Source organism: Parasteatoda tepidariorum, chromosome 4, assembly GCF_043381705.1.
Source record: "Parasteatoda tepidariorum isolate YZ-2023 chromosome 4, CAS_Ptep_4.0, whole genome shotgun sequence".
Taxonomy (NCBI): domain Eukaryota; kingdom Metazoa; phylum Arthropoda; class Arachnida; order Araneae; family Theridiidae; genus Parasteatoda; species Parasteatoda tepidariorum.
The window spans coordinates 61,012,372-61,036,276 of NC_092207.1; the positions used below are offsets into that span (position 1 = coordinate 61,012,372).

Sequence of the window (23,905 nt, forward strand, 5' to 3'; positions counted from 1 at the left end):
GAGGGATTTCTCCGATTCCCATACTTCGCTAATAGAAAACTTAAAATATTAATTAATTAATTCTACCATTCATTTAGATAAAGAAATAAACATAAAAAACTTAAAAAATTTTTGTGTTATATGTAATTATTATATAAAGAGACAGAGAGAGCTTATTCCATTTCCTTCCCTATAGGTGCGCAATGCTCTGGGCCATGATAAACTCTGCAGTGCATTTCAGATACGGTATGGTGGCTATAAAGGCATGCTGGTAGTAGATCCTACCTTAAAAGATGCGGACATAGTGTTTCGAAAGAGCATGAAAAAATTCGATTCCCCTCAAAATCAAAGATTGGAAATTGCTAGAACAAGTGCTCCAAGTAATGTTAATCAGTTATTTTTCAACATTTATCTGCATCGTATTTTCTTTCGTAATATTTGCATTCTATTCTACTTTTCTACTCCATCTAATTCAAGTTAAGGGCAATAAGTTTACCGTGAGAAACTAGCTTTAGAAGTTTAGTTGCAACCAAATATTTTTTAAGACTATTGCTAAGAGTTAAGATTCATCTTTAAACATTGATGATCAGGCAAATCATCCCTAAATGAAACGGATGATTTTGTATTCCTTAGATTGGCTGCACTACGATATAACTATGATTCGATTCTTGTGGTGACTTGACGTTTTCTCCAGACGATTCTCAAATAATTATTGGAGCACCGATGGTCACAGTAAACTTTGTATGACCACCGATTATAAACACTACACAGTGTTTCGATAGTATCGGCGTAAAGTGAGCGCGTCAAAAAGTTATTATTGAAATTTGCAATTTAAATTTTACGTGTCGAAATAATATTAATTGAGAAATAACCGGGATTTAAAAAAACCTGCGGAATTTGGTAGCTCTAGCAATAAAAAGTTGAAAAAACGATGAAATCGTCACATTAAAAGTAAACAATTGATTTAAGTTTCGCGTATAATTAATTTTATAAAAAAACATTGGGATTTGTTTTTCTAAAAAAATGAGAAAATTCATAACAATAACTGTCGAAAGAACGATTCAAATACCGCATGGATTAAGGAATCGCCGTAAAACGAGCGTGTCATAGAATTATTTATTGAATCCGTGATTCGAATTTTGCGTACCGTAATAATATCGGTGTTTTTCAAAGATTCTGGAGAATGTAAATAATTAATTGAGCAATGTAAGACATCGGGATTTAGAAAGAACAAAACAAAAATTCCTAGCAATAATTGCAACAAGAAAAGAAAATAACAAAACACGGTATATGTTTACAAGTCGAAAAAGTGAGAACTCAAATTTTTACATGCCTAATTTTAAAAAAAATACAAGATCGATTTTATTTCAACCAAATTTAAAAAAAAAGGGAGACATTATTTTGCTATTAATTTGTAACAAAATTCCCATTCACAGCAAAAATTCTTCCGTAGTAGCTCCCACGGAGGAATCGCTCAACCTCCCCCGGAGCTCCCGACTTTTCCCGAATTCCTCCCGCGGAGCTCCTCAGTAATGCAAAATGTCCGCACCTTTCAATTCCTCAGTTCCTCCGGCGGGCTTCCCGAAAGTCACTCCATAGGAGGAGCCGAGGAAGAATGATGAGGAAGTTTCAAGGTCTCATACTTTCCGATGGCTTTCCCCGGGCAGTCTCCTAAGGAAGAACTGAGGAAGTTTCAAGGTCGCATACTTTCTTCGGGTACTCTCTTTAGGAAGTGCTGAGGTAGATTTGAATCTTATGGTTTTCCCTTAGGCTACTAATACATATAATTATACTTACTAATACATCTACATTATTAGATTCCCAAAAACTCCAAGTTGTTTGTGGAAATCAAACGATGCGGCTTAGAAGGGACAATAGAAGGAAAGACTTGATATCAAAATAATAAACAAGTTCCCTCACTAAAGCCCCACTGAGCCATTGTGCATCATAGATAATCGCTAAACTTGATCACTTCTCTACAGTTAAAGGTAATGCTTGCACAACCTCTGCTTAGGAAATCTTACTGTACTTACATGCATTCTGGTATTTCATCAATTATTGATGAAAAATATAAATAATTATAAAATAATCTTAACTTTACTGGCACTTTGCACAAGTTGATTCAGTTGAAAATATGTCGCTAAATACATCATTTAGTGAAAACTACACCATTAATGAAACAATAAATGTATCAGATAACATTTGATAGATTTATTACAGTGCTATTTTATATTAACTTAAGTTTAATTCAATGTAATATACAAGTCTACAATTACCACATTACGACATACGGTTATATAATTTTAAAGAAAAGTAATTATCAATGTCAATGTACCATCATTTACAATTGAAAACCTTTTAATTGTAAATGATGGTTCATTGACACCTACCTTTTATTATATTTTACCTTTTCTACACACATAAAAGAATTAAACAGTTTAGAAATTTTTTTATTGATTAATAGTTTTTATATACAAAATAATAAACTATCGTATCTTTAAAATAATACTCTTTTTATTAACAGACATTTCTTATTATATCAAAGATAAAATCGGAGAACAAGTATGTTACTAGGCCTAACTCAGTAACGTGGAAATCATTAACTACTTTAACACAGATAATTAGAATTATAAAATGTGGTAAACGTTTAAAATACATAGATACAATATTATAAACTGAAAAAAATTATTCAAAACGATTAACTTACTTTATTTACTGAATCATAAATGAAGAGCTCAAAATTACAACAGTCAACATAGCTACACTTGATTACACCTGTAAGCAACAAACTATGTATACCTCCGCGCAATTTCTTCAGCAGGGTTACTTTTCAAAAATTCTTTGGTGAGAATTAAATTCTAGTCAAGCACATCTAGCGCATGCGCAATTGCTCAGCCGGTTGCACGCACAGACATAAGTAATTATGATGCTCCTACGGAATAACCAGGGAGAAAAATCCATTGGATTGATTTCTAGCGGATGACCGGTGGAGGAATATCCGTAGGCGATGTTTCCGAAGGACTTCCTAAGTGTAGGAATGTTAGAATGGAATTTCCCTCGGCTTTCCCCTATTTATTCGCGCCTTCCCTCGGAAGAAAGGGATGCATTTGGGAGGTCCTAGGGAAAGGTTTCGGAAGATGAGTGCTATATGGGAGGGGAAGATGAGTGCTAATATTTCTGCGTAAAATATTAACAACTAGCATACCGTTTATAGGCATAACATTTGTTTCTAATATTTTTAATTTTGAAATAAGTCGGTCATTCGTTGGAACTATCTGTTCTAAACATTCTCTTCAGAATGTTCGATAATACTGAATTGAAAATTTATAATGACTTTATAATTGTTGCTGTGGATTACCAAAATCAAGAGAATGTCGAATTTCACCGGTGAATATCAACAATCACATTGTCCCTTTGGTGAATATCCAAACTATTTTTATATCCGATTTGATATTAATTTATTCGTTGAAATAATTATATATATTCGATATTTTAATATCTGCTGAGGATAGATTAGATGAAACATCAGTGTTCGGAGTAACGGTTAAATGCATACTGGGCAGTAGTACTTGACCTTAAAAAAATATTGATGTTGGGCATACAGGACAGTGGTACTTAATTAGACTTAGTATATATTTGGATCATTCCACGTCAAATCATAAAGAATTTTTTAGAAATGCACCCACCATCTCAGATTTTGATAAAAAATTGTACTGTTATAGAATTTTTGATGCTGATGTCAAAAATATCAATTATATTTGAATCTATTAAGGGATTTAAAAGTTATAAGCATTTATATTTTTAACANGTGGTACTTAATTAGACTTAGTATATATTTGGATCATTCCACGTCAAATCATAAAGGATTTTTCAGAAATGCACCCACCATCTCAGATTTTGATAAAAAAATTGTACTATTATAGAATTTTTGATGCTGATGTCAAAAATATCAATTATATTTGAATCGATTAAGGGATTTAAAAGTTATAAGCATTTATATTTTTAACAAAATGGCGCATTTACCAGCATTTTGATTCATATATCAAAGGCTATTAATGACTGTTACTCACAGATTTGTCATAGAGCAATAATTTTTTTTAATTTTGTTCAGAATAAAGTAATCTGTCTTTTAAACACTTTTTTTGCAAATAAGTATCTTACTTGTTTAGTAAATGGCTCTGTTTTGCAGTTTTTTGATCAACGGAGTTGAGTAACTTCAGATTGGTAGTTTGATGATTTATAGTCCTTAATTGTAATTGTAGTAATTGTAACTAGAGTACAATAAAATGGTATAAGAATGTGAATAATAGAAAAGTATGTAAAATAAAGAAATCATTTATTAAATTATCTTTTACTTTTTTCTTTAAGCCCTCCCTCCCTCAAAAAATAAAAGAAGAAACGAAAAAATTTGAGGATGAACAAAATTTCACCTTTTTTGTAAATAAATTTATTCAGAATCTAAAAAATACATAAATAAAAGTTTTTCTGTAAGAGTAGTGGATAATACCAAATAATAAAGAGCAGCCATATATATTTTTTAATTGACCTAACTTTGATCTTTTTAGAAGGAGAAAATCGGAATTTATGATGTTGAATAATATTAGAGAGAAAGAATTGTACGCTTGTAGACGCAGGATGATGAAATAAAATATCATCACTATGAGCTCAATATTTTTAATTATAAAATCACATTAAACATTTAACAATAAAGAGTAAAAGAAAAATATAACATTAACTAATATAATTTAACTAGAAAGTTTTTAATCAAATGAGTAGGAAAGGGGAACCAGGGTGGTTCGCAGAGCTTGTCCTGCGTCATCACTTATATATTAAGTCAGAAAAAATAGTTGTTATTGCCTTTGGGGTAGAGGGGTAGCGCCATCTAGTGCTACAAATAAACTACCCGTTACAAACTCCCCCTCTGACTTCTTAGACGTCTCGGCAAGGAGTCAGGAACATTTTTGTGTCTATTTAGAGCAGAAGGTGGAGATTTAGTTGGAATACCGGTAGCTACTTGAACATCTTGTAGGCGTTTTGGGCGCCCTCTTTTTCTCAAGGGAGCCACAGGAGTTATCTGATGTGCAACACGAAACTTATTCTGTTCTTGAAATGGGGTTAGGGCTGACACATGGTATTTGCCAAGAATCTTATCTGGTTCATTGGGATCAGCAATATCAAACGTTGTTGGTGATCTTATAGCAACAATGACGTAAGGGCCATCTCTCTTTGGCATGAATTTACTAGTTTTCTTTAGATGCCCCTTGCTAACAGGATGGAGGCTAACCCAAACTTTGTCTCCACAGTTGAATATAGGATTTTCTCGGCGTCTCATATCAGCATATTTCTTTTGTTTATCCTGATGTTTCTCAACTCTCTCCTGAACTTGGTGTACAGTTCTGGCAAAACGCTTCAAATAAGGAGTTATTTCCGGAACGAAATTATCATTCTCAATAACTGCTTTTATGTCATGTTTAACATCATCAAGTGTTCGTAATTCTCGTGCAAATTGGAGAAAGGCGGCAGATTGTCCTGTTGATTCACATTTGGCTGTGTTTAAGGAAAACCTTATGAATGGCAACTTTTCTTTCCATGATTGATGGTTATTACCAACAAGTATGGCCAAACGAGTTTTTAAGTCTCTGTTCTTTCGTTCCACTGGGTTAGACTGAGGATGATAGACAGGAGTCAGACATTGGTCAATATTCAGGATATAGCATAGCTGTTGCATGACAGCACTTGTAAACTGAGCACCGTTGTCACATATTATTTTCCTGGGTAACCCAAATCGAAGTAAGACTTCTTCCATGAGAGTTGTGGCACACTCTCTGGCTGTTGCTTCCTTTAACGCAAATAGTTCTGTCCACTTTGTAGCATAGTCCTGGGCAATAAAAATCCATTTCTCACCAGTTGGTGTTTCTGGAAGAGGACCGAAAAGATCAATTGACAGAGTCTCAAAGCGTTGAGCATAAACAGGAGTTTGAAGTAAACCAGAAGGCTTTTGATTAGATGGCTTGTAGCGACAGCACTCAACGCAGCTTTTAACATAGTCCGCTATATCTTTTCTCATTCCAACCCAGTAGTATCTTTTGGCGATACGGTGAAATGTTCCTTCAGATCCAAAGTGACCTGACATTGGTGAATCGTGATATTCTTTAAGAATTTCTGTTTTTCTTTGTTGGGGTATGACAAGTTGCGCCTCTTCTTCGTCTGAATCTGGCGAGTACCGGTATAGCACTCCTCTGTTCATGATGTAACCACGACCAGTCCAGGTGGCAAAGTCTACTGATTTCTCAGGTTTCTCAAAAGCTTCAATGATTTTTCGAAGTTCATCATCTTCCAGCTGTGATTGACGTAATTGAGCTGGAGTAGTAGTGGGGATTTCAATTGATACAGCACAGATTTGGCAGGAATCTGTACTTGAATGTTCACAAATCAAGTCTTTAATTTCATAAGTTGGTCTGGAAAGAAGGTCTGCTATTACATTCGATTTCCCAGGAGTATAAAGAATTTTTGGATGATATGATTGAATTTGAAGAGCCCATCGAGCCAGGCGGCCAGATGGTGATTTGATACTCATTAACCACTTGAGGGGTTGGTGATCTGATGCAATTATAATTTCTTGATTTGCCACATAGCCACGGAACTTATCAAGGGCCCAAACTACTGCAAGAGCCTCTGTTTCGGTAGTTGAATAATTTCTTTCAGCTGAACTTAGCAATCGACTTGCATACTCAATAACATGTTCTTCTGGGCCTTCGCCTTGGACGAGAACTGCTCCAAGAGCATAATTGCTGGCATCAGTTTTAATATAGAACGGTTTAGTTCCATCAGGTTGAGATAACACAGGTGGTGAAGTCAACCTTCTCTCCAACTCCTCGAATGATTTCTGTTCATTTTTACCCCATGTCCATTGTTTATTCTTTTTTGTTAAGTCACTTAGGGGTCTTGATACTTCGGAAAAATGAGGGACATATCTACGAAACCAGGAACAAGTCTGTAAAAAGAACTGAACTTCCTTCGCACAGGTTGGCTCAGGAATTCTTTGAATTGAAGATACTTTATCGCCATCAACCTCTACACCTTTTTGAGTTATCCAGTGACCTAAATATTTAACTCGGTCACAAGCAAAATGGCACTTGCCCCTGTTAGCGTTGAGTTTGAACATAGAAAGTCTTTCAAACACTTCTCGTAAATCTGATAAATGTCCATCAAAAGTCTCAGATAACACTATAATATGTATCATCTAGGAACGATAGTGCAAACACCTCTTTTAGTCCAGATCGAAATTTGTCAATAAGACGTTGGAAGGTGTCAATAAGACGTTGGAAGGTGGCAGGCGCATTGCGTAAACCAAAAGGCATTCGCAAATATTTGTACGTACCAAATGGACAAACAGAGGCTGTCTTCTCTGACCTGCATCATTGACCTTTATCTGATGATAACCCGCTCTTAGGTCTATCCTGGACATGAACTTTGTTGATTTGGCCTCAGTTAACAAATCATCCATCCTTGGTAATGGATAGGTATCGGGAATGGTAGTAGAGTTCAGTTTCCGGTAATCTACACAAAGTCTGATTGAACCATTAGGTTTAGGAACCAACACCACTGGACTAGCGTATGGAGATTCGCATTCCTCAATAATACCTTCAGCCAGTAATGAATCTAGCTCTTTCTTCAACAATTCTTTTTTAGCAGGGGTCATTCTATAGGGAGGTTCAGCAACAGGTAAGCTATTTCCAGTTTGAATTCGGTGTTCAATATAAGGAGTGGCATCTCCCCCTGGCCGAAAGATAGTTTTGTATTCTTCTAACAAGGAGTTTATTTCATATTGTTGCTCTTTTGATAAGTACTTTCCTTCGTCATCTCTTAATTTTACGGCATCAGATGTTTCTAATTTAGCAACAGGATCGTCTGTGGACTTCGATGTCTCTGGATATGTTATTTTCTGAGATGCTATTACCTTTGGAGCCACTTTACTTTCAGATGGTTCTTTGTAAAAGAGATACTGCTTCTCAGGACTTTCGCTGAAATGCCAAGTGCCATTTTGGATGTTGAGCACTATTCCAGCAGCATGCAGAAAATCAGTCCCTAGTAATGTTCGATTACCTTTAGCTTCTGGCAAAGCGATGAATTCCACAGGGATTATCTTTCCTTCTACATTAAGATTAACTGTCGTAGTTAAAGCTTGGACATTTCTCTCTTTACCATCAGCAAATACCATCGTAATATTCTTTTTGTTAAAGATAAAACCTTTGTCTTTCAACAGTTTATAGAATCTCTCTCCAGCAATAGAATTGGATGCTCCGGTATCAGCGCAAAAAGCTGCTCTCTCTCCACAAACATTTAAAAAGATTGAACTAGACGGCAAATTCGTTGATTCAACTGCATACAGGTTAATATAGTTCACAATAGGTTTTGTTTCTTCTTTAAACTTTTTACATTTAGGGCACTTTGATTGAATAAATCCAGGATTACCACAACCATAGCAATGTATAGAAGTTTTTCTTTCTGGTCGGGCATTATAAGATTTCGAACCTTCAAAATTCGCATTTCTGGTTTGGGGACTCTCTCTAGGATTAGGAGATTTAAATCGCCTATCTTGAACAAATTTTGCGTTTTCTTTAAAATATGACTTCTTGGCAATGGGGGGTCCATTTTTCTTCATGCTATATTTCATATTTTCAAAATAATCAAGCTTATCGGCTAAAATCAATGGATCATTCAGCTCTGACCAAGTATCCAGAAAATGTTCCTTGACATCAGGAGGTGTCTTTTTCTTTATTTGATCAGCAATGATCAAATCTTGAAGTTGATCGAATTTGGAGATGTTCAACTCAGTAAGCCATCCTTCAAAATAAGATTTCAGTTCAAAAGCAAAATCCTTATATGTTTTATCTGCACCTTTATTGTGTTGAGAAAACAGTTGTCGAAATCTATCAGCCGTCAGTCTNTAACCACGACCAGTCCAGGTGGCAAAGTCTACTGATTTCTCAGGTTTCTCAAAAGCTTCAATGATTTTTCGAAGTTCATCATCTTCCAGCTGTGATTGACGTAATTCGGCTGGAGTAGTAGTGGGGATTTCAATTGATACAGCACAGATTTGGCAGGAATCTGTACTTGAATGTTCACAAATTAAGTCTTTAATTTCATAAGTTGGTCTAGAAAGAAGGTCTGCTATTACATTCGATTTCCCAGGAGTATAAAGAATTTTTGGATGATATGATTGAATTTGAAGAGCCCATCGAGCCAAGCGACCAGATGGTGATTTGATACTCATTAACCACTTCAGCGGTTGATGATCTGATGCAATTATAATTTCTTGATTTTCCACATAGCCACGGAACTTATCAAGGGCCCAAACTACTGCAAGAGCCTCTCTTTCGGTAGTTGAATAATTTCTTTCAGCTGAACTTAGTAATCGACTTGCATACTCAATAATATGTTCTTCTGGGCCTTCGCCTTGGACGAGAACGGCTCCAAGAGCATAATTGCTGGCATCAGATTTAATATAGAATGGTTTAGTTCCATCAGGTTGAGATAACACAGGTGGTGAAGTCAACCTTTATTTCAACTCCTCGAATGATTTCTGTTCATTTTCACCCCATGTCCATTGTTTATTCTTTTTTGTTAAGTCACTTAGGGGTCTTGCTACTTCGGAAAAATGAGGGACATATCTACGAAACCAGGAACAAGTCTGTAAAAAGGACTGAACTTCCTTTGCACAGGTTGGCTCAGGAATTCTTTGAATTGAAGATACTTTATCGCCATCAACTTCTACACCTTCTTGAGTTATCCAGTGACCTAAATATTTAACTCGGTCACAAGCAAAATGGCACTTGCCCCTGTTAGCGTTGAGTTTGAACATAGAAAGTCTTTCAAACACTTTTCGTAAATCTGATGAATGTCCATCAAAAGTCTCAGATAACACTATAATATCATCTAGGAACGATAGTGCAAACACCTCTTTCAGTCCAGATTGAAATTTGTCAATAAGACGTTGAAAGGTGGCAGGCGCATTGCGTAAACCAAAAGGCATTCGCAAATATTTGTAAGTACCAAATGGACAAATAAAGGCTGTCTTCTCTTGATCTGCATCATTGACCTTTATCTGATGATAACCCGCTCTTAGGTCTATCGTGGACATGAACTTTGTTGATTTGGCCTCAGTTAACAAATCATCCATCCTTGGTAATGGATAGGTATCGGTAATGGTAGTAGAGTTCAGTTTCCTGTAATCTACACAAAGTCTGATTGAACCGTTAGGTTTAGGAACCAACACCACAGGACTAGCGTATGGAGATTCGCATTCCTCAATAATACCTTCAGCTAGTAATGAATCTAGCTCTTTCTTCAACAATTCTTTTTTAGCAGGGGTCATTCTATAGGGAGGTTCAGCAACAGGTAAGCTATTTCCAGTTTGAATTCGGTGTTCAATATAAGGAGTAGCATCTCCCCCTGGCTGAAAGATAGTTTTGTATTCTTCTAACAAGGAGTTTATTTCATATTGTTGCTCTTTTGATAAGTGCTTTCCTTCTTCATCTCTTAATTTTACGGCATCAGATGTTTCTAATTTAGCAACAGGATCGTCTGTGGACTTCGATGTCTCTGGAGATTTTATTTTCTGAGATGCTATTACCTATGGGGCCACTTTACCTTCAGATGGTTCTTTGTAAAAGAGATACTGCTTCTCAGGATTTTCGATGAAATGCCAAGTGCCATTCTGGATGTTGAGCACTATTCCAGCAGCATGCAGAAAATCAGTCCCTAGTAATGTTCGATTACCTTTAGCTTTTGGCAAAGCGATGAATTCCACAGGGATTATCTTTCCTTCTACATTAAGATTAACTGTCGTAGTTAAAGCTTGGACATTTCTCTCTTTACCATCAGCAAATACCATCGTAATATTCTTTTTGTTAAAGATAAAACCTTTGTCTTTCAACAGTTTATAGAATCTTTCTCCAGCAATAGAATTGGATGCTCCGGTATCAGCGCAAAAAGCTGCTCTCTCTCCACAAGCATTTAAAAAGATTGAACTAGACGGCACATTCGTTGATTCAACTGCATACAGGTTAATATAGTTCACAATAGGTTTTGTTTCTTCTTTAAACTTATTACATTTAGGGCACTTTGATTGAATAAATCCAGGATTACCACAACCATAGCAATGTATAGAAGTTTTTTTTTCTGGTCGGGCATTATAAGATTTCGAACCTTCAAAATTCGCATTTCTGGTTTGGGGACTCTCTCTAGGATTAGGAGATTTAAATCGCTTATCTTGAACAAATTTGGAGTTTTCTTTAGAATATGATTTCTTGGCAATGGCGGGTCCATTTTTCTTCATGCTATATTTCATATTTTAAAAATAATCAAGCTTATCGGCTAAAATCAATGGATCATTCAGCTCTGACCAAGTATCCAGAAAATGTTCCTTGACATCTGGAGGTGTCTTTTTCTTTATTTGATCAGCAATGATCAAATCTTGAAGTTGATCGAATTTGGAGATGTTCAACTAAGTAAGCCATCCTTCAAAATAAGATTTCAGTTCAAAAGCAAAATCCTTATATGTTTTATCTGCACCTTTATTGTGTTGAGAAAACAGTTGTCGAAATCTATCAGCCGTCAGTCTATAACGCTTCAACAGCATATCTTTCATCTTTGCGTAATCCTTTGAATCTTCTTCACTTTCTCTAGCAACTAGTTGATTTATTTCTGGGGGTAATGAACCAATCAGATATGGGATCCAGTTTGTTTCAGGTATATTAACAAATTTCAGTTGACGTTCAAAAACGGTTAGGTAAAGACCGATCTCATCGTCTTTAGGGTTGAACTTCGGAAGTATACGACTTAAATCAAACTTTGGTTGCTCTGCTTCTTGAGCAACAGATGGTCTCTGCAAATTCTGATTAACTTCGAGTTGAAGTTTTAGTTTTTCCAATTCGAAAGTACGTTCTTTATCCAACCTTTCTTCTTCGGCCATCTTTAAAGCATTGTCTTCAGCTGTTTTTTGCTCAATCAGTTTAAGTCTTTCTTCTTCCTTTTCGGTTGCTAAACGATCCTCCAATATAGTATCTAACATATTTCTCGTAAATTCCTCATTGTATGAAGTAGAATTTAAAATCAAATCACGCAATTGAATTACTTTCAAATCTTCTGTAACTTGTAAACCAAGCTCTGATGCTAGTAATTTCAAATCACTCTTACGACCCTTTCCTAAATAGGACATCCTGAACAGGTAAATGAGTTTATTTCTTATAAAAACAGTTTCTTCAAATGTCCATCGGTGTAACTTAAATGGATTAAGGGGGGAATGGGGGTACTACTAATAACTTGTATTAACATACAATAAAATACACTATTTTTCTATTAAAATTGCAAAAAAAAATTAATATGCATAATAAAATTGATATACATAAAATAATAATTAATATGAATATCATGAAAATATATTTGAATTGTTGACACTGTATGATGTAATACTTATGCCTTGACAGAAACAGAATATTTTTTTAAGTTAAATAAATATCAATACACAACTCATCTATATTGATTTGAATTTCTTTTAAATATTCAGCATTCTTGTAATTCACCGAAAAATATTAATCAGATGAACCATCATATTCTATTTATCACATCGCAAAATTTATTTAAGAACAAAATCATTTGAATAGCATCAATCAATAAGCAATAAAATGACCAATTTATTAATCTTTCACTTTGAAAGTGAATATATAATTAACCACAAAACCATATGAAAGTTAAAAACAATCATACAAAATATTCAGCGAAGAATAATAAATCACTAAGTATCCTTTTTCAATTGAAAACAGCTAATACGTTTACATTAATCTTTTTCAGAGTCAGCAATTTTCTTTCTTTAAAGAATGAATAAGAATTCACCAAAACAAAACAGCATTTCAATTACTAGACGCCATTCAAGTAAAGAAAAATGTATTTCTAGCAAAAATGATTTTCATATAAAAATGTATATATATATAAATGATCGCTTATCAATTCAGAATAAATAACAAAATTATGCTTCTTTAAACAATTAGAATTGAATCTATAAACAAATCTATCTTACTAAACAGAACAACACATGTTCCAATATATATTTCTTCATATATAGACTGATAATATGTGTCATATAATTATTTTATTCTTATTCACAAAAATATCGTAGGTTTCGATATTTAGTTAAATAAACATTTGTATCAGTTTCGATATTTAATTAAATAAACAATCAGTTTCGCTTAGATTATAGTTTTGTTTTGAAAACAAAATTTCCACAACATAAATTGATCTGATGTCAAAGAAACTATGAACTAAATATTTAATTCTTTAAATTTTCGATGAAACATAAATACTCCTTTGAAAACTTTTGGAAATGATGATATATTTAGAACAAAGCCTTCTCTCTACAACGAATATTTAATATGATTCTGATGAATCAAAATTATGAGATTCGGATCAATCTAACCAATAAGTTATACAGTAACTTATTATTTTCATACAATATCAATTATTCACAGTTCCAAAAGTTATCAAGGCTATAATAATTCGCACTTCATAATAGTTTTTATCTCAATAATTTTTTTTATCTTAAGTTATTAAAATCATAACTAATAGCTTACTACGTTTTCTTCAGGTTGAAGATTATGCACGTAAATAATACTCCCGGGTGGAGAATTTCACATTTGCTTCTGGATGAAGCTATTTTCCTTAAAACACAAAATATTTCTGCTCCAGGATGGAGATTTCACTATACAACGATTCTAAGGAGAAAAATTGAATTCGAGTTCTGATATGAAACATGACTTACATTTTAAAACAGCCACGAGTTGGGCCGCCATTTATGTAGTGTGAAGGAATATCGGCTAGCTCAAATTAATTGTAAATTAGGACAAAAGTGACTAAAAGTACACTTAATAAAGAATTTTAATTAATAACCACAGATACAAACATAAAAAACATTTGAACAAAAAGTAAAAATAATTAAAATTTAAGAAAACTCGGGGAAAGGGGAAAAGTCATGTTTAGGGTTTCATATCTGAACTTGAACTGAGTCTCGGTGGTGGGGACATAGGTGGCACCACAGGGTATTGGTTTGTTACAATATATTAAATGTAACACATCTTTAAAATTTGTTTGGAATAAAATAAATAATTAAAAATGCAGTAAAGGAAGAAAAGCTGTATAAAGCTCTCTCCTATTTATAAATTTAGATTTATTTTATACTGTAGTTTGAAAGTGATATGCAACAGCATCAGTTTAATTTAATTGAGAAGTTCTGCATTTTCTACCTGAATAATCTTGACTTACTAGAATTCAAATTTCAATAATATTTATGCAAATATTCATTAGAATTATTATCCATTATAGTTATAATAATTATTATTATCATTATAATTATTATTCACTGTAGTTATAATAATTATATTATTTCTATAATCTCAGCTTAATTACAGTTCAGCTAGCTTTATTGAGAAGTTATTGTCTCACAACCAAGTTTAAGTTATTGTCTCTTAATCAAGTTTAAGCTATTGTCTCCCAACTAGATAAATGTAGTTGGTTATTTTGTTATAACTTTTCTTCTACAACCTATTTTTACACCCTAAAACCATTTATTTTGATTTTTAACTTTTTTTTAAATGCGCCTTCACACCCTGTGTTTCTTTAAACTTGTAAGTTGAAAATATAGTTATTTTAATGTTGTACACCTGGAAAAGCTATCAGATTATGAAGAAAGCTGAAATATGTATCACATCTATGGTCGAAAGTTGGAGTTATAGGTTTGACCTGATATTTTTACCTGTAAAAAAGAGTATACAAAGCTAAGTGATAATTATTCTCAAGTTTTATACCAAGTAAATTTAATAATTTTACCTTCCCTACTCTTATCTGTTTATAGTAAAAAATGAAACTGTTTGCATATCATTTAATTGGTTTTAAACAGTAAAGTAAATGCATTAATTTTGCTTTGCGGGCTCTAAAATTTTGGAAAATTGTATTACAAGTCTGTTGATATACTTTTTTTTTCTTCAAAAAAATAGGGTTTGTATGGCAATGATTGGTATGTTCTACAAGCCTCTAGAGCTGTAAACCAAGCTATAGGTCGTGTCATAAGACATAAAGATGATTTTGGTGCTATATTATTATGTGATAATAGGTTTGTGAAAATTTTTTCTATCATAAGTATTTGCTCGTGCTTTTATTAAGTTTAATTTTTACATGTGCCTCTATTCACAAATTTAAGGAATTTTAAGTGCATATAATTATCAAATGTTTTTTTTTTTTCTTACTGTGCTACTTATAGAAGGCAATTGTTTTTATACTATATGTTATACCTGTTGATAATTATATGTGGAAGAAAAGAAGGTAAATTTGCCATTTCATCTTCTAAAATTGTATTAAAATAATAAATAAGATAATAAGTATGTAGACAGGAATTTAAACTATATGAAAAAGTAGTAGTAAGTATTTATGTAACCTAGCTAAAATTGACTTGGAAGTTCAAATTTTTCCTTTTGCTTAAAATATATATTAAACCAAATTGAACTTAAAGTATTTTTTAATTTCTTAATTTTCTTAAAGTATTACTTAAAATAATAATTTTAATGTAGAAAATAACTAAATATATAGACACAGTATTATCTTTATATTAGAACATTTTATCTTATCTTTATATTTGAAACTACCGGAAACGTTTATTTTAGGGGGCTCAAGGCCAAATCCTTCAAAATTAATGTATGGTAGAAACTCTTTAAATTCAGATTTGAATTTCTTAACTAAAAATTTACTGAATTTCTTATAAAATTAAAGAGAATATTCTAATCTTAAATTGTGGAAGACATTGTAGTTGAATGATGTGCTATTCTGATCAAAATGTGATTGGTTCTAAAATACTGAATTATGAAATCATATCACACGCACACAGCTCTCCGTGGCTAGGATTAGCACACAGGCTCCTAGTATTACATATGGTGGTATTTGAAGAGCACACTAGTTGAAACTATTCTAATAAAATAAAAAAATTGTGGGTGGAATAGCTCTTATGCTAAGTAGATATTAAATGATACCAGAATTTTCTTTTGAAAATAAAGATTAAGTAAAACTTAAAAATAATGTTATACTTCATTTTGCTTGGGAAATGTAATATTTATTCTCGCCAGGTTTTCAAAGTCAGTTTTTAAAAGTTGGTGTTTCTGACTGGAAATATTTGTGCATATGTCTCTTAATTTAGTCTTCCGATTATGCTACATTATTCTTGCAATTTGAAAACATTTTTTATGCTTTTTTTTCCAGTGGGCAGTGCTACCTGTTACTTGTTCAGTAATTACTTTTGAAACTTGGTAAGAATAAAATACTTAGTTTCTGAAGTGGATTGAAGCAAACTTTTCTTTTTTTATCCTTTGGATAAATTTTATGTTAAATTTTCAATTTATCAGTCTGTTTTGGGATTTTACATAGTAAATGATAATAAAGAATTTTTATTTGCTTTCTTGTTTCAATATTAATTCAAATAATATATAGGAAGAAGCTTACTCTTTATATATTTTATTTATCTTTATTGATTAAGAATGCGTTTTTATTTAGTATGATATGCTTACTTACCTTTACGTGTAAACTGACCACCAACTTAAAACTAACTTATCTAAAAATAATTTTTTTAAAAATAGGAAACTGAATTGTTTTTTTAATTATTTTTTCTTTTTATTGTTATATATTTTGGGTATGTTTGCTGATTAAAAATTTACCATAAAAAATAACCAAACTGTACAGTGACATATTGTCTGTCATTTCCTTACCTGTATTTATAAATTTTCTTTTCCAGGTTCAAAGACAAACGCATACAGTCTCAACTGTCTAAGTGGATTCAAGGAAAAATCCATGTTTTTGACACATTTGGTCCTGCATTAAAACAACTGTCCAGTTTTTTCAAATCATTAGATCAAGTATTTGTAGAAAATTATTACATATCAAGTTTTGTTACAGCGTTGATATATTTTTAAAATTTCAGAATAAGTTAGAAAAAAATACTCATATACGTTTTTGATCTAATTTATTAAAATATAAGCTTTTTAAAAAAATAATTTCTCAGTTTTATTACTTATATTTATTTCTTGAATTAGTATATAAACATTGTTTAAATGCTAAGATCTAGAAAAGGTTTCTTTAAATGAATATTAACAATAATATGTTTAAAATATTTATCTAATCTTATTAATTGCAGGATATTTGAGATCTTTAACTCATAGTCCCTTAAATATCTTACCAAATTAAGCCAATTTTATTTGACATCAACTATATTGTTCGATTCACCAATAACAATTTTTCCAATAATGACTCTTGAAAATAAGTCTTTACTTGGTTGATGAGATTACTTGAAATGTAATGCTAGATTGCACACCTAAAATTTTTTTTTCCTGTTTATGTATCACAAAACTTCCAATTTTATGAGACATATAACTTCTGACCATACCAGTCTTTTAAATGGTCCTATACACTATGCATTTGACTTTTAAATTTTTTAAAAGGTTGCAATTTGGTAAAAAAGTGACCGAAAGTGTAATCATACAATAGACATTCAAAAAAATTATTTCACCATTACTTTTTACAAAATTTTCAAGTTTTTTTAGATAAATAGATTCCACTTGCCTTTAAAGTGGTACCATACACTATATATCTTATTTGTAAATCATTCTAAAAATGCAATCAAGAATAAAATTTTTCTTCGAAAAAAAAAAGGTGACAAAATCGTAATGATACAATTGTATTTTCGTATCGAGAAACTTATTGGATAAGTAGCTTGTACTTGTTACAATCTTTGAAATGGTAACATACATTATGCATCTAACTTGCAAATTTTTCTAAAAATTCATTCAAAATTAATTTTTTATTTTCTTAAAGAAGAATTTGTTATGATACAATGGACTTAAAAAAAGCTTACAGCAACTTAATTAATTCCACAAATTTATACTGCAGAACTAGGTTTTAAGTGATAGGTAATTTCTACTAATTTACATCTATTAAATAGTACCTTACATTTATTTCACAAATATGCCTTTTTGCTTGTGCATAAAGTTTATCCTCAATAATACTGGAGTGGAGATAAAGAATTATTTTTAAAAGTTAGGAAACAGTTTCTTACTTCATAACTAAGTGTTTTTTTGTTTTTTGAAATTTGTGAAAATTATTAATTTATTTTTTAAGGAAAAATAGTTGTAAACTAAATTAATACTGTTACTTATATATTTTTTTGTGTTTTAACTTACTAATTCATTCCTTTAAGAAAAGAAAAAATTAAATTTTTGTTTATATTTGAATTTAGGTCATTCAATTAATTTTGTTTTGAATTTTTCTTACAGCAACCTAGAAAACCCAAGCATGATAGTAAAATGAAAGGATTTCAGCTTGCCACTGGTATTTTCAATTCTAGCTTACTTAAAAATTCTGGAAGAGATCCTAAAATTTCCTTAGCTAAGCAGAATATTGACAGGTAACTTCCAGTATTTTTTATAATATATTGTAGTATTAGTATATACATATGCATTTATATGAAAATACACATGTATTTAGATTTTGCATTGTCACAGTGAGGCATAGGTGCACCACTATAACTTGATTTGGTCTATTTTTACTTAAGTTATCAATTAGTATATAATGGAATTTTTAATGAAAACTATTCAACCTATTTTAATATTTAATATTATTAGTCTCTAAATCTTTTTACAGTAAAAAAAAGTGGTCTATAAGCCTGCAGATATAAAAATTGATTTTTTTTTTAGTTTATAACAAATATTGACTGTAAAAATTAATTTAAAGTAAAAAACAGTTTGAAATGAATTTAATGTAGTTTGTTTTCAATTATTTAATTTTCTATTTTGGTGTGTATTTGAAGATTAATTTTTATTTTTTGTTGTATGAAACATTTATTGCTATTGTTTTTAATGAAATTCCAAATTGCAATGTAGGGCAAATTAAAATTATTTCACCCATTTTAATATGCTATGACACAAAAATTAAGTTAAATTGCTTTTACACATAACTGCAATGCATTATTTTTCCTTTCTGCAAGATGAAAAAAATAACATTTAAAGAAGCATAGCAAAAACCATAATTAAACCCTTAAAAATTGCGAGCCAAACAATCAAAAACAGAGTGAGGCATGAAAATGTCTGATAAAGATATGAAAATAAATGCAACACTTAAAAACAATTGTGCATAGATACATGTTTGGTTGTTGCATGTATTAACAAAATAAGATAGTTACCTTAATTTTTTTAAAATTGCTACTGCTCATTAAAGTTTAAACAAATAATTCTTATTTATTTAATATAATGTGTTCCGAAGTAAACAAAGGTGAACTATGTATGATGATGGAAAAAGATATTCTCATTATTTTAGATTGGTTTAATTTATTTTGTTTACAAATAAAAGTTTTTTTGTTGAAACAATGTGTAAAAAATATAAGAACACTTAAATGTTTCTAATCTTGTAATAAATTGAAGTAAGTATATGAGTATTTTTTTCTAAGCATATTCTTTTATTTTAGAGTTCCTGAAGAAAATCTTTTTGAAAGTTATAGGTTAACTTCAAAAGCAGGTACATTAAAAAATTTGTGTTTAGAAAAATTGCTTGTGTTAATTTTTTTTTGAATTCCACTTTCATTTCTTTTTCTGTTGTTTTTTTAAAAAATGTATTCTGCGAGCATTAATGTGCATTTGCTATTTTTTAAAACTCAAATCAAGATTTTATTTTACAATTGCAATAATGGTGTATTTATTGTATTGTATATAATACAAAACTTTTTTTAAAAAATAATAGTTGAGCGCTGTATATTTTTTTCTCTTGCTTATAACAGGAATGTGATTCTTCCGCGGATTCGCGGAATTCCGCTTTTTTTTCTTCAGATTTTTAAATTTTTCCGTGGAAATTTGTTTTGCACGAGTTAAAATATTTTATGAGGAATTTAATTTTCTGTGGAGCCAAAGTATTGAAGTCCCCATTCCTCCCTCTGAAGTTTCTCTAAAAATCATTTCCTTGGGATAATACTGGTTGATCTTTATACAGGGATAAGATTTTTCTGCTTTTTAGCGGATTCACACTGTTTTCACTTTTGTTTCTCGAATTTGAGCCTTTTTTTTTTTTAAATCAAAAACTTAGATCTTCTAAAAGTTTCGTTTTTTTTTCTCCATAAATATCCCACTTTTTTTGGAAAATTCAGTTGTTGAAATAAAAATAATTATATTTTTTTGCGATTTTCAAAGATAAGCAGAAAATTAAAACTATGTCCAAGCTACCTTCCCCATTTCTCCATTTTTGCTTATTTTGGCTATTTTCTCCGCTTTTAAGCACAGAGAATATGATTTTCCATCCACCAGATAGCTCGTATTTTCGTAATTCAGACGTCACTGCTTCCTGTTTTCTGGCGTGAAAGCAAACGAAAAAAAAATATAGAGGTGGATTTGCGGTGAAAGTATTTATTTGCCCATTCAGTTAATCTTGTAAATTTTTATTTATTATGTCTAAACAAAAAACAAAACAAACAAGTCTTTTAGAAATCCCATGTCCAGACAATGCAAATATCTCGATTCTTATTCACACGATTTTAATATCAATCATCGATTTTCGTATTTTCCTGATTTAAAAATTGTGCATTGCGATTCTAATTTATGCTATTTAAATATCGTACATTATGATTCTTATTTATGAGATTGAAAAATCCAATACCGCGATTTTAATATCAAACATCGATTTTTCTATTTACCTGATTTAAAAGTTGAGCTTTTCTATTCTTATTCAGGCGATTTAAATATTGTACATTGCGATTCTTATTTACGAGATTTAAAAATCCAATATCGCGATTTGTATTTACACGTTTTTAAAACCCTATGTAGCGATTCATATTCACGCGAGCTTAAAATCCAATGTCGTGATTAAATTTTTATGGTTGTAATATGAAACATCGATTTTCGTATTTATATGTGTTTTAAAAATTAGACATTGGGATTCATATTCGCGCGATTTTAATATTATGCATCGTGATTCGTACTTACGTGATCTAAAAATTACGCGTCATGATTTGTATTTTCGCATTTTTTAAATTCGATATAGAGTTATATATTCATGTGATTTAAAAGCCTCATATCGGGATTCATATTCTCTCAATTTAAAATCATGCATGTGATTCATATTCATATATTCATACAATTTTAAAATTAATCATCGGGATCTATAATAACATGGTTTACAAGTTTAAAAATAGCACTTTTTTGACTAATTTTTGGACATATATATATATATATTTTTTTTTTTTGCAGTTAATAATGTTTTATGCATAAAGAAACATTTTTATATGGATACAACTTTAGTTTGTTAAATTGTCTTTAAAACTATCTACATATGTTTTCTAAGAGTATGATCAATGCATTTACTTTGAATTGAAGGATTTCAAGGGATATACTGATAAGCCAAAATTTAAAATTTACAGCTCTTCAAAAGAGCGTTTTTGAAGAAAAAAGTATCACAATTTCCAAATACACAATAACATTTCTCTGCTTATTGTGCTGTTTTCTATGGGAAATTCTGTATATTTAAAAAATAATTATCTGAAAACAGTACTAAAATCATGGCTTCCAACTCTATTGAATTTTGCCAGTTTCTCCTAGTTCTTGTATAATTTAGAAAATTTCCTAAAACTGAAAAAGTTTCCAAATTGTTTTTCTTCATTGCAATAGAATTTTTGCGCACTTTATTTCTTTCTTGATTATTTAAATAAGTATTATTAATAAATAGTGAAGCAAGCCTCATTTATGGAAATTAGCTGAATTTTTTTTTCTTTGTTTTAAAATGCTCAGTTTATTTTTATTCTGAACTCCCTTTTTAAATTAATTAAAAAATCTTATGATCTTTGATGAATTAAATCCTTATTAATATTCAAAATTATGAGTAAACATAATAAATAACACCTCAAGTTCATTTAATGTCAATCATAACTGGAAAATATTGCAGACCTATTTTAGTTGTAAATTTAATAAAGCTATTGTATTCTGATGACTAAAAAAAAAAAAAAATCCATATTTCATGTGTGTAAAATATTTAGTATATTATGCCACAATTATGAAATTATTTTATTTCGTAAAATCTATTGGACTACTTTTCTACTATCCATGTTGACAGCTATGCTAACATACAGTTTAGTGAGAAAATTCTACCTGTGGGAAAATGGGGCATATTATTTTATGGCCTTTAGGATATTCAATTATGCATTTGATTAAAGTTTTTTTACTTTTGAAAATTGGATTTTCTTTTTTGACAATTTCTAATATGTCCAGTAAAAATATAGACAGGCTTGATTTAATTTAATGATATTCAAAATTTACATATCTTTTATTCACTCTGAGATTTTATAGTGATATGTTGTTTGAAAGTGCATTTAACTGTTTTCCATGTTATATATAGTTTCATATTTAAACGAGACTTTCTTTTATGTCAATATCTAATATTCTATATCATTGAATGTTAAATGTCAATATCTAATGTCAATAATGTCAATGTAATGTTTAATGTCAATATCTAATATTCATATCTATATCATTGAATGTTAAAACTGAAATAAATTAAATTATTTGATTTACCATGGTATTAACAATTTTGATAAAATTACTAATTCTTGATTTGCGTAACTAGCACAAAAATTGGATACAAATTATTTTCTATGTTTTTATTTTAAAAACTCTATTCTGCTATCAGGAACATCAGCCACTACAAATAAAACTGGTAGTATATTTGATGCTATGGATTATCAAAGCCAAAATGAATCTTCAGGACAAGCCTTTAGACCAAGTCCTTTGATAAGTTCTGCACCCTCATGTTCTAACCATGTTCTTGTAAGTATTTTTTTTAAAATATAAAATAATTATACTTTTACTTAAAAATATTGTTTTTTAATTTTCAGTAAAACAAAATGTTTTTTTGAATTAATAAAATGTTGAAAATGGTGTTACTTAAAAAATATTTTTATTTTTCATAAATTTTATTTTATTATTTTATAAAGTTTTTGGAAATTATTTTGCACTGTTTTGCCGATAGAACCATGTGTATCAATTTAGAGCCTCAGGCTCAAATAAAAAGGTGTATTCAATTTTAAAAAACAATTTTAAAAATTATATTAAGAGAAAAAAAAGTGTAAAATACATCAGAACAAAATATTTTTTTTTAATAACAATGGCAATTTTTTTTTAAAATTAAGACCATATTGAACTGCAATGATAATTTAGTTCAAATATTGAAAACTGTCCTATAGTATTGTAATTTTTTTTTTATTAATTAATTTTTTTCAGATTTTTTATTAATTTATTATAATTCAAATCAGAAACTTTAATTAAAAATTAACTGTATAAAATAATAAAAATTTATTAAGAAATAAATTTTAATCATATCTTTATTTCATATTATATTTTTAAGTTAGGGGCTTAACAATTAAAATATATAATTTTTTAATAAATGACTAGAGTTGGTATCTTTGGTCAAGATTGGTGTGCGACTTTCCAGAGAACTCCTCCAGACATCAGTCTCGCTTTGTGTGGGATACTATGGTTACAAGAAAAAGTCTCTTCGAATTGGGGTGTGAGGTGAATAGTTTTGTCTTAATCTTGGCATAGGTTGGCGTGAGTAAACCAATCGACACATCCTTTGTTCCATTGCACCCCCATTAGAAATGTGCAAATGTGCTCTTGCTTGTTACAGGGATGAGAGTTTTCCGCTTTTTTAGCGGATTTCCGCTTTAGTCTCTCGAATTTCAGCTTTTCCGCTTTTTATAAAAATTCAGTATGTTGAAATAAAATAATTATATTTATTTTCAATTTTCACAGGTAAACAGAAAATGCAAACTACCTTGTGATGCCAGAATTGGCATACACATATT

The 23,905-nt window shown here is 30.7% G+C and overlaps 2 protein-coding genes across 2 annotated transcripts in view; both read left to right on the forward strand.

Annotated features, from left to right (window-relative positions):
* LOC107447298 (uncharacterized) overlaps positions 1-23,905 on the forward strand; it is a 218,563-nt gene that overhangs the window by 13,337 nt on the left and 181,321 nt on the right. The window contains exon 3 of the mRNA XM_071179921.1: positions 176-359. Within this exon, the coding sequence (XP_071036022.1) occupies positions 176-359 (184 nt within the window). The remainder of the gene's footprint in view (positions 1-175; positions 360-23,905) is intronic.
* LOC107457017 (uncharacterized) lies at positions 13,981-23,616 on the forward strand. The gene is made up of 6 exons (XM_016075046.4): positions 13,981-15,145; positions 16,811-16,931; positions 18,345-18,475; positions 19,532-19,581; positions 22,732-22,868; positions 23,533-23,616. The coding sequence occupies exons 3-6, from the start codon at positions 18,375-18,377 to the stop codon at positions 23,614-23,616; spliced, it is 372 nt and encodes a 123-aa protein (XP_015930532.4). The 5' UTR covers positions 13,981-15,145; positions 16,811-16,931; positions 18,345-18,374.

Coding starts and splice junctions, on each gene's coding strand:
- LOC107457017 (XM_016075046.4), top strand. CDS start 18,375: ATGAAAGGATTTCAGCTTGCCACTGGTATTTTCAATTCTAGCTTACTT. Junction 19,582..22,731: donor TAGGTTAACTTCAAAAGCAG/GTACATTAAAAA, acceptor TTCTGCTATCAG/GAACATCAGCCACTACAAAT. Junction 22,869..23,532: donor CATGTTCTAACCATGTTCTT/GTAAGTATTTTT, acceptor GCGACTTTCCAG/AGAACTCCTCCAGACATCAG.